The sequence below is a fragment of the Phyllostomus discolor genome, chromosome X (assembly GCF_004126475.2).
Source record: "Phyllostomus discolor isolate MPI-MPIP mPhyDis1 chromosome X, mPhyDis1.pri.v3, whole genome shotgun sequence".
NCBI lineage: Eukaryota > Metazoa > Chordata > Mammalia > Chiroptera > Phyllostomidae > Phyllostomus > Phyllostomus discolor.
Window position 1 is genome coordinate 69,933,092 of NC_050198.1, and position 13,634 is coordinate 69,946,725.

Genomic DNA, 13,634 nt, shown 5'->3' on the forward strand with positions numbered 1-13,634 from the left:
CATTTGACAGAGACCTAAAGGAAATGAGGTTACCAGCTATGTGGATTTCTGCGGGGAGAGCTGGGAACGGCATGTGCAAAGTCCCTGAGTACCTTCCTTGGTGCATTCAAGGGGTAGCAGGAATTCCATTGTGGCTGGCCCACAGAGTGATAGGATATCACATTGAAAAGGTAGCTGGCGAGCTGGTTGGATAAGGCCTCATAAACCATGATGAAGAGTTTGAATTGTACCCTGAATGAGATGGGAAGTCTTGCAGGGCTTTGAACAGAGGATTGGCATCCTGTGACTTTGCTGTTTAAATTATCATTCTGCCAGTCATATAGAAATAGACCATCAGAAAGGTAGAAGCAGGGAGATTTTTGACAAATGGTGGCTGTTATTCTTAATTATCATTAAGAAGGGTAGTCATCTAACTTTCAAATCCTTTGCTCAGGTAATATTTAGAACTCCTGCTCTATGTTTGAATGAATGCTTAGTCTGTTGTGGTCTTTGATTTTTTTTTATCTCCAGTGGGGAAGTTTTATAAAGGTTTTAACAGAATGGAATGGAACAGGACATCATTTTCATATACTGATGTGCTTAAAACTGAAAAAGAAGGTACTTATATTTGTAAGGGTGTGAAATTTTTGACATTTGTGACCTATGCTCTCCCTCTAGTGGCAATGAGTGGAAGGCCATGTGAATACAGAAATATCCCACTGTCTCCACGGAATGTTAGTGCTGAAGGAGATTTTAGAGGATTTTTTTTTTTTTTACAGATGAGGAAACTAAAGCCCTAATAGAGGTGACTTGCTGTGTTCATTCGGCTGGTTAGTAGTGGAGCTAAGCCTGTGACACGTGTCTCTTGACTCCTAGTTTGGGGTTCTTCCTACTAAACTGCTATCTGTTGTCCCTGTAAATGACATTATTTCATCAATTCAATTAACGACTACTTGTTGAGTTCTTATTATGGATTTCCTATTTCCCTAGATGCTATGGGGCTTGTGAAGAAGAATAGCTTAGGGTTGTCCATAGGGACCTTACTCCCTAACTGGAGAGACAGCACGTACATAAGTTGAATGACAATATATGCCAGCAGTACAAATGATAGTCCAGAGCAATATGTGATTAAATACCAAACACAGGATACAGGGTATAAGTACAAAGGGTTCAGTGAACTGAGGGGCTGCGGAGACTAGAGGCTCCCATTTTTATCTTACCGCTTGGTTCCTGATTCTATTCATTTATTTGGCCATTCACCAAATATTGAGCACCACTATGGGCCAGATAGTATACTGGGTGCTGGGACTATAATGGGGATCGGTTCTGACAATACACCTGTAGTAGTTGGGGTAGAGAGGTTATAACTGACTAAGTAATGTTAGATAGGGGTGAGCGCTATGAAGAAAAATAGAACAGATTAATGGGATCTCACATGGCCAGGAGTCCACTGTCAGGGAAGGCCTTCTGAGGGGATGACATGTTAAGCTGAAAAGAGACTGATGAGAGGAAGATAGACATAGGTGATAACACTGTGTAAAAGGATAACAGAATATTGCAGCAGGTGTAACTCCCTTGTGAAAGCACATTTGAAGGACAGGGGGGAAAAGGCGGTGTAGCTAGAGCACCAAGAGCAGCAAGGGGAGAGGATGGAATGAGATGAATTTACAAAGATAGGCAGGGTCCTGTAGGCATGGGAAGCCCTTGACAGATTTTTGTCCATGGTGGTTTTTTTTTTTTTCCACGAGGGGAAAATGGCATCGAATATGCCTTTCATAAAGAACACTCTGGCTGCTGGCTTGAGAATAAATGAGAGAGGAGCAACACAGGCGCAGAAGATCAATTCTGCATGCAATGCCCATCTCTCTTTTCTCTTGCACATTATCCTGCTTACCCCTTAAACTTCGTCCTTTCAGATGTTCCCTGCCAACTTGCAGACTCAGTTGCTTCTTCCTTTGTGCATTTTGTATATACCACTGTTGCACTGTTTATCATTAATATTGCAGTGATTTAGTTCATTGTCTTTCTCTCCCCATAGACTGGGAATGGCTTCATGGTAGTAACCATGTTTTTCAGGTGTGCTTGGCAATTTGGAAGCTCATTTAGTGTGTTTTTTGTTGAATAAGTGAACAAATGGCTTCACTGAAGTGTGAGGGTTTGGACTTAACTTGGGAGGGTGGCCAGAATTTGGCTAAAAACTGTGAACAAATGCGCAAAAGTAGGAATGCATATGATACATGTATTCAAGGAGCAGTGAAGACACCAGGTTGGTCTTGTGAAGAGTGATGATGAATATTAAGGCTAAAAATGTAGGTTGGGTCTTAAGTAGCTTGAACTTAATATCATAGGTCAGAGTTAGGTCAGAGTTTTTCAACCTTGATACTATTGACATTTTGGGCAGGATAATTCTTTGTTGTAATGGGTTGCCCTGTGCATTGCAGGAAGTTTAGCAGCATCCCTGGCCTCTAACCACTAGATGTCAGTAGCAGCCCCCAGTTGTGACAACCCAAAATGTCTCCAAACATTGCCAGATGTCCTGTGGTGGTGGGGTGGGGTGCAAAGTGGCCACCGATAGAGACCCACTGCCCTTGCTAATGGAAAGGTATCAAAAAACTCTTGAAAGGAGGCGATCTGAAGTAATCAGTATTTGAAGAAGATTAATTTGGAAATGAGAGTTAGGTGTATTGAGATTAAAGAGAAAATGTATAGAGACCTGCTAGAAAGTTATTAGACTATTTTGGTTATAGGTTAGAAGGTCATAAAAAGGAAATGATAGTAGCAAAGGTAGAAGAAAGGGATTGGAAAGAAGAAAAAACTTGAAGGATAGACCGCGAGTTCCTTGATCTCAACATCTTGCCATATGCATCTGAAGAGAAGTTGCACAAAGACCTAAGAGGGCACGGTTAAGGTGACTCAGACATAGATGATAGTGTCCTGAAAAGGGATGGTGAGAGTTAGGATGGGAAGATGGAGAAAAAGTCAGGGAGACTGAAAGAAAAATACTATATTGAGTTCTTCAGGCACAGAGGCTTGGCTCATCTGTCTCAGTATCTCCCATAGTACTGAACATGGAATAGCTGTAGTAGGAGGTGCTCAGCTGGTCATTTAAATGAGTGAGCGAATGAATGAATGTGGAGAGAAGGGAAGGAAGAAGAAATTTGACAAATTTTGCTGCATGTATCATTTCTGGGTATATATGAACACATTTCTTTTTGATGTTAATACGCCTGTCACTACAGACGGAGTGCTGGCACTTTGAAGAAGTGTATTATGAGGGTGTTAGAATGCAGAACTTTCTCAGTTTTGTACATGGTACTAATGTAAAGCCAATTATATATGGAAATATACTTTATTGACTGCCACTTAACTTCTCACCAGGTTAACTGATGGCCCACATTCTCTTGTAAAACACACTGAATGCTGGGGGCTGGTAGGCATCTGCAGCGCCTCCAAACACATCCTGCCTCCTCAGTTGAGTGTTGGTTTACCCCAAGTCTGTTGTCTTTATTCCCAAACCTGTTTATTTCCGTTATACTTGTTATCTTCAGTAAAGCATTTAATATTAGGTGTACAAACAAGATGTGAGTGCCAAAATAAAGATGTGGATAAAATAATGAACAAAAGTCCCCTATTCCATGAAGCTCACATTTAAATGAACTTATGTTCTAGTGAATATATTTCTCATCACTTAATTTTTCATTTCACATTTGCAAGTTATATCATATTTGTGTTTGTTCTTGTAACTAATAATGACTTATTTTAGTGTTTGCATGCCATGGAGATCCAAGTCATGATACAGTTTCTACCTGTAATTCTTATGCAACTCTTCCGAGTTCTCACAAATATGACCCATGAAGATGACGTTGCTATCAACTGCACCATGTGAGTTTCAGTGTTGTAATACCAAGAGGCCAATTTTGTTTCCTTTTGTGTTCATTGTAAATATAAATTGGTTATTCCAAATGAGAACCTGAAAATCAGAAATTTTATATCAGTTTTCTTTAGTTTCATTCAGACTGGGCGACTTGTATCCCAAGGGATAGATGTACCATAAGCCATAGGATAAACTTAACATGTTCTCCTTGACCAGAGGTTCTAACACTTTGCTGCATGTTAGAATCACCTGGGAAGCTTTTAAAACGTCCTCTGCCAGACCACACTTCATACCAATTAAGACAGAATCTCTGGTGGTAGAATTCAGCTTTAGTATTTTCAAGTTTCCCAGGTGATTCCATACTGCAACAGAGTTGAGAAACATTGCCCTTGACCAGTGTTGGCCAGCAGAACTTTCTCCAGTCATGGAAATGTACTGCTACACTTGTGGTATCCAGTGTGGTAGCCATTAGCCACATTTAGCTATGAGCACTTGAAACGTGGCTAATGTTACTGACAAACTGAATTTTCCATTGTATTCTACTTAAATTTATATAGCCACTTGTGGCTAGTGACTCTCATATACTGGACAGAGTTGCCCTAAGCCATCAGTTTTTTTCAAAGTATAAGGAGTGTTGTTTTTATTATGAAACAAATATGGATATATTGTAGAACAGAACACGAAATGCATCTGAATTTTGCAATTAAAACGAGGCTTAAAAAAATCATCGTGAGCTTAGTGCTGGTGTTTCTGGCCTTGCTGCTTCTGCTATTGCCACTGTCAGGACTCAAGCTACACACACCTGTATACTCTTTGCACTTTTGTACTTGCTGTTGGGAATAATCTGGTTGGAAATTTAAGAAACATTACTCTAGTTCAGGGGTTCTCCAAATGTGGCACCCAGACCAGCAGTGTCCGTATCACCTGGGACCTTATTTAAAATGCTAATCATTGAACTTCACTCCAGACCTAAAAAATCAGAAACTGAGACAAGGGCAGAGCGGCCTGCCCTCCAAGTGATTCTGGTGCATGCTAAAGTTTGAGAACCACACTGCTAATCTCTTAACTTTAACACTTTCTGACTTTTATATGTACGTCCAATTTTAGTTCATGTCATTGTTATGTCCTGTCTCTCCTTTCCCCCCATTTGTTGACATGCCTCATGGTTTTGTTTTTTTTTAAATATTTTATTTATTTATTTTTAGAGAGGGAAGGGAGGGAGGGAGAGAGAGAGAGAGGGAGAGAGAGAGAGAGAAACATCAATGTGCAGTTGCTGGGGGTTATGGCCTGCAACCCAGGAATGTACCCTGGCTGGGAATCGAACCTGGGACACTTTGGTTCCCAGCCCGTGCTCAATCCACTGAGCTACGCCAGCCAGGGCGACATGCCTCATGTTTTATTTTTGTATTTCCTTTCTTCTCACTAGAAGGCATTTCAATGTTTACTCAATGTCTTTTACTGCATAGTAGTTATGACTCAAATGTATACAGAGATTTCTAAAGGAGATGAACCTTCTGCGTTGCCAAAATATAATATCCTTCTTTTGTACCAGGAATTAAATTTTCCAAGGTCCTGAGCATAATAGATACAGGAATTTTTGTCAGACCCAAACTACCATGACATCTTATGCAATCATCTCAGCTTTAATTATTCAGGCAGTCATAGGTATTTCTAGGGTTAGATACAGTGGTCTTATCTAACAATCAAAAGTATGCTAACTAATTGTAGCCAGACATGCTGACTTTGTGAATGTTGTTTCAGGGTTCTTTTACATATTGTATCAAAATGTCATGAAGAAGGCTTGGATAATTATTTAAGATCCTTCATAAAGGTTTGTGGCGTAAGCTTGATTTCTGAACAGTTGATTTTGTGTGAGAATTTTGTCTTACAGTTCATTTTCTTTATTTGTAGTATAACTTCCGGCCTGAAAAACCAAGTACTCCTCAGGCCCACCTAATACATGAAACTCTGGCTACTACAATGATAGCAATATTGAAACAGTCTGCAGACTTTCTAGCAATAAACAAACTGCTAAAGGTAAGGAAATAGAACACGACAGAGGAAAAAAGCAGCCAGAGATGTACTTGTTTGCTCTCCTCCAGTTTTAGTTGTAGTCTTTCCTCATTTCCTCCTGAGACCCTCACTGTCCTTGTCACTTTGCCCACACATTCTTTTCCCTCTGGTTCTCCAGAAGGTCATTCTCTTCATCCTCCCCACCCACCCCCAACCTCAGCTGAATGTGTAATAGAAAGAATTTTGTACTGGGTAGACTTGAGTTAGAATCCTATTGTATATTCACCACTTAATAGTTCTGTGACCTAGGGCTGTTATTTAGCATCTCTCAGCCTCAGTCTTTCATTTCTAAAATATAAGTGAAACATTTAAGACATTGTTTCTGGCACATACTAGGCACTCAAATGGTGGCTGTTATTATCATCATTATCTTTACAATTTCTATTGGTAATGGTAGAATTTCAGTTTCAGGTATCTGAGGATATGTCTTCTTAGGGCTTCCCTGTACCTTTAAATTACAGTATGTAGGCCACCATCCATGCTACATGAGCAGCCCCAGTGTTGTACCAAGGGCAGGGTTGGGTCCCCCACTAAGTACAGGCAGTCATGACATTTATTGTCTATAGACAGTTTAAAAGCAATAATAAAATAAATTATAAGTTTGTTTGCTGTTATTACGATGTGTAGGAAATTCAAAACAATGTGAATGCTAAAACATCCCTTTCCACTAGGCAACCATTCTTACCAAAGGCCCTTTGTACATCACACCAGGCTCTGAGGTACAACCTTACCTTCCTACCAACACTACTTGAAGTTATTCTGTGCAATTTCAATTGTGAATTAGGATCACTTTGAAATGTTATTCAAGTTAGAGATAAGATACACATGAATTTGTTAAACTTTGCTAAGTTTCAAAGATTTGAATAACTATTAAAGATAGATTTTATTTATTTGTTTTTTAGTACTCATGGTTTTTCTTTGAAATTATTGCAAAGTCAATGGCCACATACTTGTTGGAAGAGAATAAAATTAAGGTAAGTAAGCTCAAGGGTAATACTTAACATAGGTGAAGAAGGCTATTTGTATTCATAGGTAGCCATGCCATGCAAACCCTCCTTTATGTTTAAGGGCTCTTAGCCCTTAATTTTTTCAATTTTGCTTTAAAGAATGTTTTGTGTAGCCACTAAGGAAAACAGTATGGAAATTTCTCAAAAAATTAAAAATGGAACTGCCTTATGATTTTGACCCAGTGATTCCACTTCCGGGGATGTATCTAAAGAAACCGAAAACACTAATTTGAAAGAATATACATGCCCCCATGTTCATTATAGTGTTATTTACAATTGCCAAGAGCTGGGAACAGTCCAAATGGCCATCAGTAGATGAGCGGGTAAACTAGCTATGATTCATTTACGCAATGGAATCCACAACCACAAACGGAAGGAAGTCTTACCCTTGGCAACAGTATGGATGGACCTGGGGAGTATTATGGTAAAGAGAAATAAGCTAGTCTGAGAGAGACAAATTGTGTATGATTTCACTTAATATGCAGAATATAAGTAACAATATAAATGAACAAATAAGACAGAAACAGACTTAGAGACACAGAGAACAGACAGATAGTTGCCACAGGGGAGTGGTAGTTAGGAGACTGGGTGGAAAAAGGTGAAGGGATTAAGAAGTATTAGTTGGTAGTTACAAAACAGTAACAAGGATATAGAGTGCAGCATAGGGAATACAGTCAATGATATAGTAATAACTCTGTATGGTGTCAGGTGGGTATTGGGAATACTTTATAAGTATATGATTATCTAAGTACTATACTGTACACATGAAACTGATACAAAAGAATATTGAATGTAAACTGTAATTGAAAAATAAAATAAATTTAAAATGTATTGCATAAATCTGAGCTCTGACATTGACATTTCATATTTTTTAAAGTCTAATCTTGACAGACTCTAACACCTAGATTCTTTCATATTAGGTATTTGCCATGTAAACGGCATTATCTTTGAAGCTTTCTATTTATTTGTCTTTGGTTTAAAAATGTCTATGTTGAAAATATTCATTTGGAAGAATCAGAAATACACTTTCTTTTAAAAAGGTCTAAGGCCATGTACAAGGTTGAAAATACTTTATGTAATAGACGTGTTTTTGGAATGTAGTATAGACATTTAGTTGTGTTTTCAAACTGTTTTTAAGGTACAAAGTAATTTTCTTAATGATAGATATTGTAAAGCCAAGACTTGTAAAATAAAAAATATTTTCATATGTATTTTTATAATTATGATTTTCATAGAAAGGTTTTGCTGAAATTGAGATGCATGGATGATGCATCTATGTTTTATGTGTCAGGGAAAATTGGAATTAAAAGCTGGAATGTGTCTGCGTCTGAGGAACATGATTCTAAAGTTGTGTCAGAATGAATGACTTGCTCTTTTTTTAATTCTTAACTGAGGATATATATGTTTATTGCCTTTAGACAAAAAGGGGGGGCGGGGTTAAGGGAGCACTCGGTTATATTCCGCATGTGCTCCAATGAAGGATCGAACCCACAACCTAAGTATGTGCTCAGCCCTGACCAGGGATCGAACCCACAACTTTTGGTGTATGGGATGACACTCCAACCAACTGAGCTACCCAGCCAGAGCAAATGACCTACTCTTGTTGATGATTGCAGCCAATTACCTGCTGTATATTATAAGATGTCCAGATAGTTCCCATAGTAATGTAAAATATATCACTTGTACGTTGTGAAAATAAAAATGGCAATTGATTTAGGCCTTTTTGAACTCTGACTTTTCCCCATGCCTATTTAATTTAAGCTTCCCAGAGGCCAGAGATTTCCTGAGACATATCACCATGTCTTACATTCTTTGCTTCTTGCAATAATTCCCCATGTGACTATTCGTTATGCGGAGATTCCTGATGAGTCCAGAAATGTCAATTATAGTTTGGCTAGCTTCCTGAAGGTGAGTTAAAGGTAACTAAAACATGGTAAGAAACTATTGTCCACCAATATCGTCTTTAAAGCCAAAGGAAAAAGTTTCCTAATTTCTAGAGATTCAGCTAGGTCTTTATAAGGCTGCTGGAGTAACTTATAAGTGAATTGATTTATCAATTTAGTTAAAGAACCAAAGTTTGATGTTTTTCCACTCCCATTAAAATGTCCAATTAGATAAATCAGAGGTACCACACAGGTGGCTTATTCAGAGGCATGTTTTGCTTGTTTCACATGGTGGTTTTTCAAATATATTAATTTGAGTGTCTTTAGGTTGGTTGCCAAAATCCTCACCACTCCTTAGTGTACCTTTACTCTCTGTATGCATTTGCATCATTTCTCTGACCCCTGTTGGCCTTTTGAAGTTGCATCTTTTGCATTAATGCAACTTGTGTGGTCATATAACCAGTCTACGTGTTGCTAAAACATGTAGGTGCAAATCGTTAATTTTGATCAGTGAGATTATTTTGTTTGAGAGGTATCAAACTTTTATAGTTATGGAAGACAGCACATTGATCATTATATTTTGTTGTTACCAGTATGTAAGAGGCAATGCTAGAATGTAGTGCTATAAGGTGGGTAACAACACCATTTGATTTGTTGCAGAGAAGGGGCATAGGTTTGTAATGCACTTAGCTTTACTTGCTTCTTTTCACTCCCCTTCTTGTCCCAGCTCTTCATGTGTCAACCTTACCTTAAGAAGTTGACTGTCAATAATCCATTAAAGCAATTTAGATGTCTAACATTACCCTCATTTTATTAAAAATTCACAGCCAGGTATCAGCTCTAGAGAGTGGTTTTCTGATATAAGATCTCTCTTTGCCAGAATTAAAATAAAGTTTTATCACTATTACATACCACTTGATGTGTATTAAAAACCAAATATCCACACATCTTTTTAAAGTGAACTAAGTATGAGACTACCTGAAAGGTAAAATCGCACTTTCTTCCATGGAGTTTAAACTTGAAGTTTACCATTGAAAGGAACTAAAACATAGTTGATCTAATAGCAGTATTTGCTTAAATTCAAGTTAACAGACATTTGTCCACCTCCAATGTGAGGGCTCAAAGATGTAAGAGGCAATCACATTGAAATGCTCATACAAGTTAAAGTGTGATGACTGTTATGCTGAAAGTATACACAATACAAAAGGAAAATGAGAAAGGGAAGGATTATAACCAGGGAGTATGGACAGAGACTAGAAGAGTAGTTCCCCAAGACAGAAGTTGTAGGTGTTGCAGGTAGAGGGGTCCATAAGCAAAGATGTGACGTCCACATTCTGAAACTGTTTAGGGACGAACAGGAAATCATTGTGCAGAGACATGTGGACTTAGAGCTGGGAGGTCCACCTAGTGCCTGATGATGGAAAGCCTTATTTAAATATCAGGCTAAGAAAATTAGATTTTTGAAAGATAAATACCATATGATCTCACCTTTATCAGGAACCTAAACAACAAAACAAAGAAACAAGCAAAATATAACCAAAGACACGGAAATAGAGAGCAGGGTGACAGTGACCAGAGAGGAGAGAAGAGGGAATTTTAGGGAAGAATGGGAAGGGTCTGTAGGAACAAGTATAAAGGACACATGGACAAAAACTAGGGGGAGGGTGGTAATGGGAGGGAGGTGGGAAGGGATGGGTGGGTGGGCTGGAATGGGAGTAAAAGGCAGAAAACTGTACTTGAACAATGATTAAAATAAAAAATAAAAAAATAGATTTGGTTTATATGCAATGGGGAACACCAAAGATTTTTTGAGGACAATTTTATTGCTGGTATGACAGAAGAAGTGAGGGAAAGACCAGAGTCAAGACTACTGATTAGAAGATTAACCCCTCTCCCTTGTCTGCCTGGCAGAGTCCATTCATCTTTTAGAAACTCAGCTCTTCCCTAACCTTCCCATGCAGTGTCTGTCACCGCTTCTGGTTTTACCCTTATTGTGCTGTATTTTAATTATTTTTCTTTATTATTGGACAAGGGTAAAGACCATGTCTTAATCACCTTTGTATTTCTCTAGAACGTAAGAACATTATCTCAAACACAGTAGATCCTCAGAATGTTCTGTTGGTTCAATGAGTAAATATAAGCCTACCTCACGAAGTTAAGAGGTGAGAGGGTGTGACCTAGGGTAGTGGCAGAAGTTGAAAGGATGGGTGAGAAGTGAGATGCAGACAGCTGGTTAATCAATATTGAGTTCCTTCTATTTCACAGGAATATTCCAGTTTAGGGGTGTCAAACTCATTTTCACCCGGGACCACTTCAGCCTCACAGTCGCCTTGAAAGGGCCAAATGTAATTTCAACTCCTTAACAGTTAAGGAGTAGTTACATTTATACAGTCCTAAAATTATTTTGGCTCTTTGAAGGCAACCACGAGGCTGATGTGGCCCCTGGTGAAAATGACTTTCACACCCCTGTTCTAGGTGCTATGGAGAACATAAAGAAAAAGAGAGTTCCTATTGTCCTGTCTAGGTGAAAACACAGGAAAACAGCAAGTAAATACAAGCTAGTAAGAATAAAGCATTCAAAAGGACCTGTAGACCCAGGTGGTTAAGGAAGATGGAACTTTACCAGAATATTGAAGAATGGGCAGGATTAGGTAGATGTTGGGTTAGAATTCCTAGGTACTCCCGGCATGAGCAAAGACCCAGAGGTGGGACTATACAGGGCACCTTGAGGGCATAACAAGTATATAAGCTGTATTGGGAAATAAAACTAGAAAAGTAGGTTGGAACATGATTGTGTGAGGGTCCTTGATTGCTAAGGTAAGGAGTCTGGAATTTTATTAGAGGCAATAGGGAACTCTTGAAAGCTTTTAGGGAGGTGACATGATGAGGGCTGAAGTTAGAGATTAATGTGGAAGCACTTGGATGGATAGAAAGATTAGAGTCATGAAAACTGCTTAGGAGGCTAACTACAATTGTTCAGTTGACAAGGTAATGAGAGCCTTAGCTATGAGTGACAGCAGGTACATATAAATAACTAGGAGGGCTGTCACAGAGGAAGAATGTTTTTACAACCAAGACTTCACAAGATACAAAGAAAAACTTAACCATTTCATCTGAAATGTTTACATAGGCAAGCTTCACTTTCAGTAGCTAAATGACCACTTTATGCTTTGAGAGTTGACCAAACTGAGGCTCTACAGCCAAATAGATTACATATATGTGTATATGTGTATATAAATTTATGCATGGATATATGTATACAGAGATATATGTGTATATATAGTTTTATTTCTATATTGTAGAGTTGGTGTTCCAGTTCCAATGATAAGTCACTTGCCCTTTGTCTCTCTCTTTAAGGTCATGTAAAGTTCTGAAAGCTGTTTTCTATTACCTGTAAAAGAGAAAATAGCATCTATACATGTGGAACTAATTAAAAAGATTTTAAAAACTTAACACTTGACAGACTTAGCCGTATACAGCTAACTGTTCATTTTGATTTGGTTTCTACAGCGCTGCTTGTCATTAATGGATAGAGGATTTGTTTTCAATTTGATAAATGACTATATATCTGGATTCAGCCCCAAAGATCCTAAGGTAAGGTACAAGGACCTAACTGTAGTTGATGTCAGACATTATAGAATGTGAGACAAAGGGTGACATTTATTGTCCACTGGAGGGTTTGGAACTGCTGTTTTCATTTAGGTACTTGGAGTATACTTTAAAGAAAGGAATATTGCTAGTATTCTGGGGGTCCCCCAAGACCACCCACGTGTTTGGGGGTTTGACAGAAAGACCCATAGGACTCAACACAGAGTTGTGCTCATGGCTAAGATTCATTACTGTGACACAGCAAGGATGGTCAGCTGGATCAGTAAGGGGAAGAAACATTGAGGGGAACCCTTGGCAGTCTGTGTGCAGGCTTCCTGAGCATACCCTTCCTCCCGTGAAGGGTCACACAGAACACCTTCTCTCCAGCAGAGCAAATGCAGCCACACATGTGCAATATTTCTTTTCAGTGAAGCCCATTTCTCTTTCAGTGAAACCAGGGGTTTAGGGTTGTTACTGGGGACAGTTCATGTATTGGAGGCTGGTCAAAATTCCAGAGCCTTGGAAAGGAAAGGAAAGGAAAGGAAACGAAAGCAGGTGTTCACCATAAATCACATTGTTTGTACCGACAGTTTGAACAGGCTGGCACTAAAGGTACACACTTATCATGTAGGGAATGTTTCTAAATCCAATTTCCCAAATGCTAGCCAACAACCAACCAGTCTTTAAGGACAGTAGTCTTGGACCTGTTATGTTAATTCTTTCCCACATAACTTACCTCCCCAAGTGTGCTTAAAATACTGAACACTTCTGTTCTGAAAATTAACATTCTATATGCAATTATTAAAACAGTAAATACCTACTGAATATGAATTCATGTATAATTTCCTTTTATTTAGGTTCTAGCTGAATACAAGTTTGAATTTCTGCAAACAGTTTGCAATCATGAACATTACATTCCTCTGAATTTGCCAATGGCATTTGCAAAGCCTAAACTTCAGCGAGTTCAAGGTAGGTATTTGTCTTTTCTATTATTTGGAGTTATGTTTTCCCTTTTTTGCTAGCCTTAGTGCAGTATAATATTGTATTTTCTAGTTAAACCAATCAATTTAAAGGTAACCTCAGAATCATTACTACCTGAAGGTAGATTTGTTAATGGTAGTCTTCATTTTCTTAATAGTGTTACTGTGGTAGCATTCATAGCATGAAAAAATCTGGTGTGCTACATAGATTGTTGCTTAAACACAGACATTAGATATTAGTAAAATTGCT

General features: G+C 38.5%; 1 protein-coding gene across 3 annotated transcripts in view; it reads left to right on the forward strand.

Annotated features, from left to right (window-relative positions):
* The window catches only part of DOCK11 (dedicator of cytokinesis 11), a 189,816-nt gene that overhangs the window by 103,237 nt on the left and 72,945 nt on the right, over window positions 1-13,634 (forward strand). For all 3 annotated transcript variants that reach the window (XM_036016645.1, XM_036016646.1, XM_028522215.2), the window contains exons 24-30: window positions 3,743-3,861; window positions 5,615-5,684; window positions 5,765-5,890; window positions 6,829-6,900; window positions 8,695-8,841; window positions 12,327-12,410; window positions 13,262-13,373. In XM_036016645.1, the coding sequence (XP_035872538.1) occupies window positions 3,743-3,861; window positions 5,615-5,684; window positions 5,765-5,890; window positions 6,829-6,900; window positions 8,695-8,841; window positions 12,327-12,410; window positions 13,262-13,373 (730 nt within the window). The remainder of the gene's footprint in view (window positions 1-3,742; window positions 3,862-5,614; window positions 5,685-5,764; window positions 5,891-6,828; window positions 6,901-8,694; window positions 8,842-12,326; window positions 12,411-13,261; window positions 13,374-13,634) is intronic.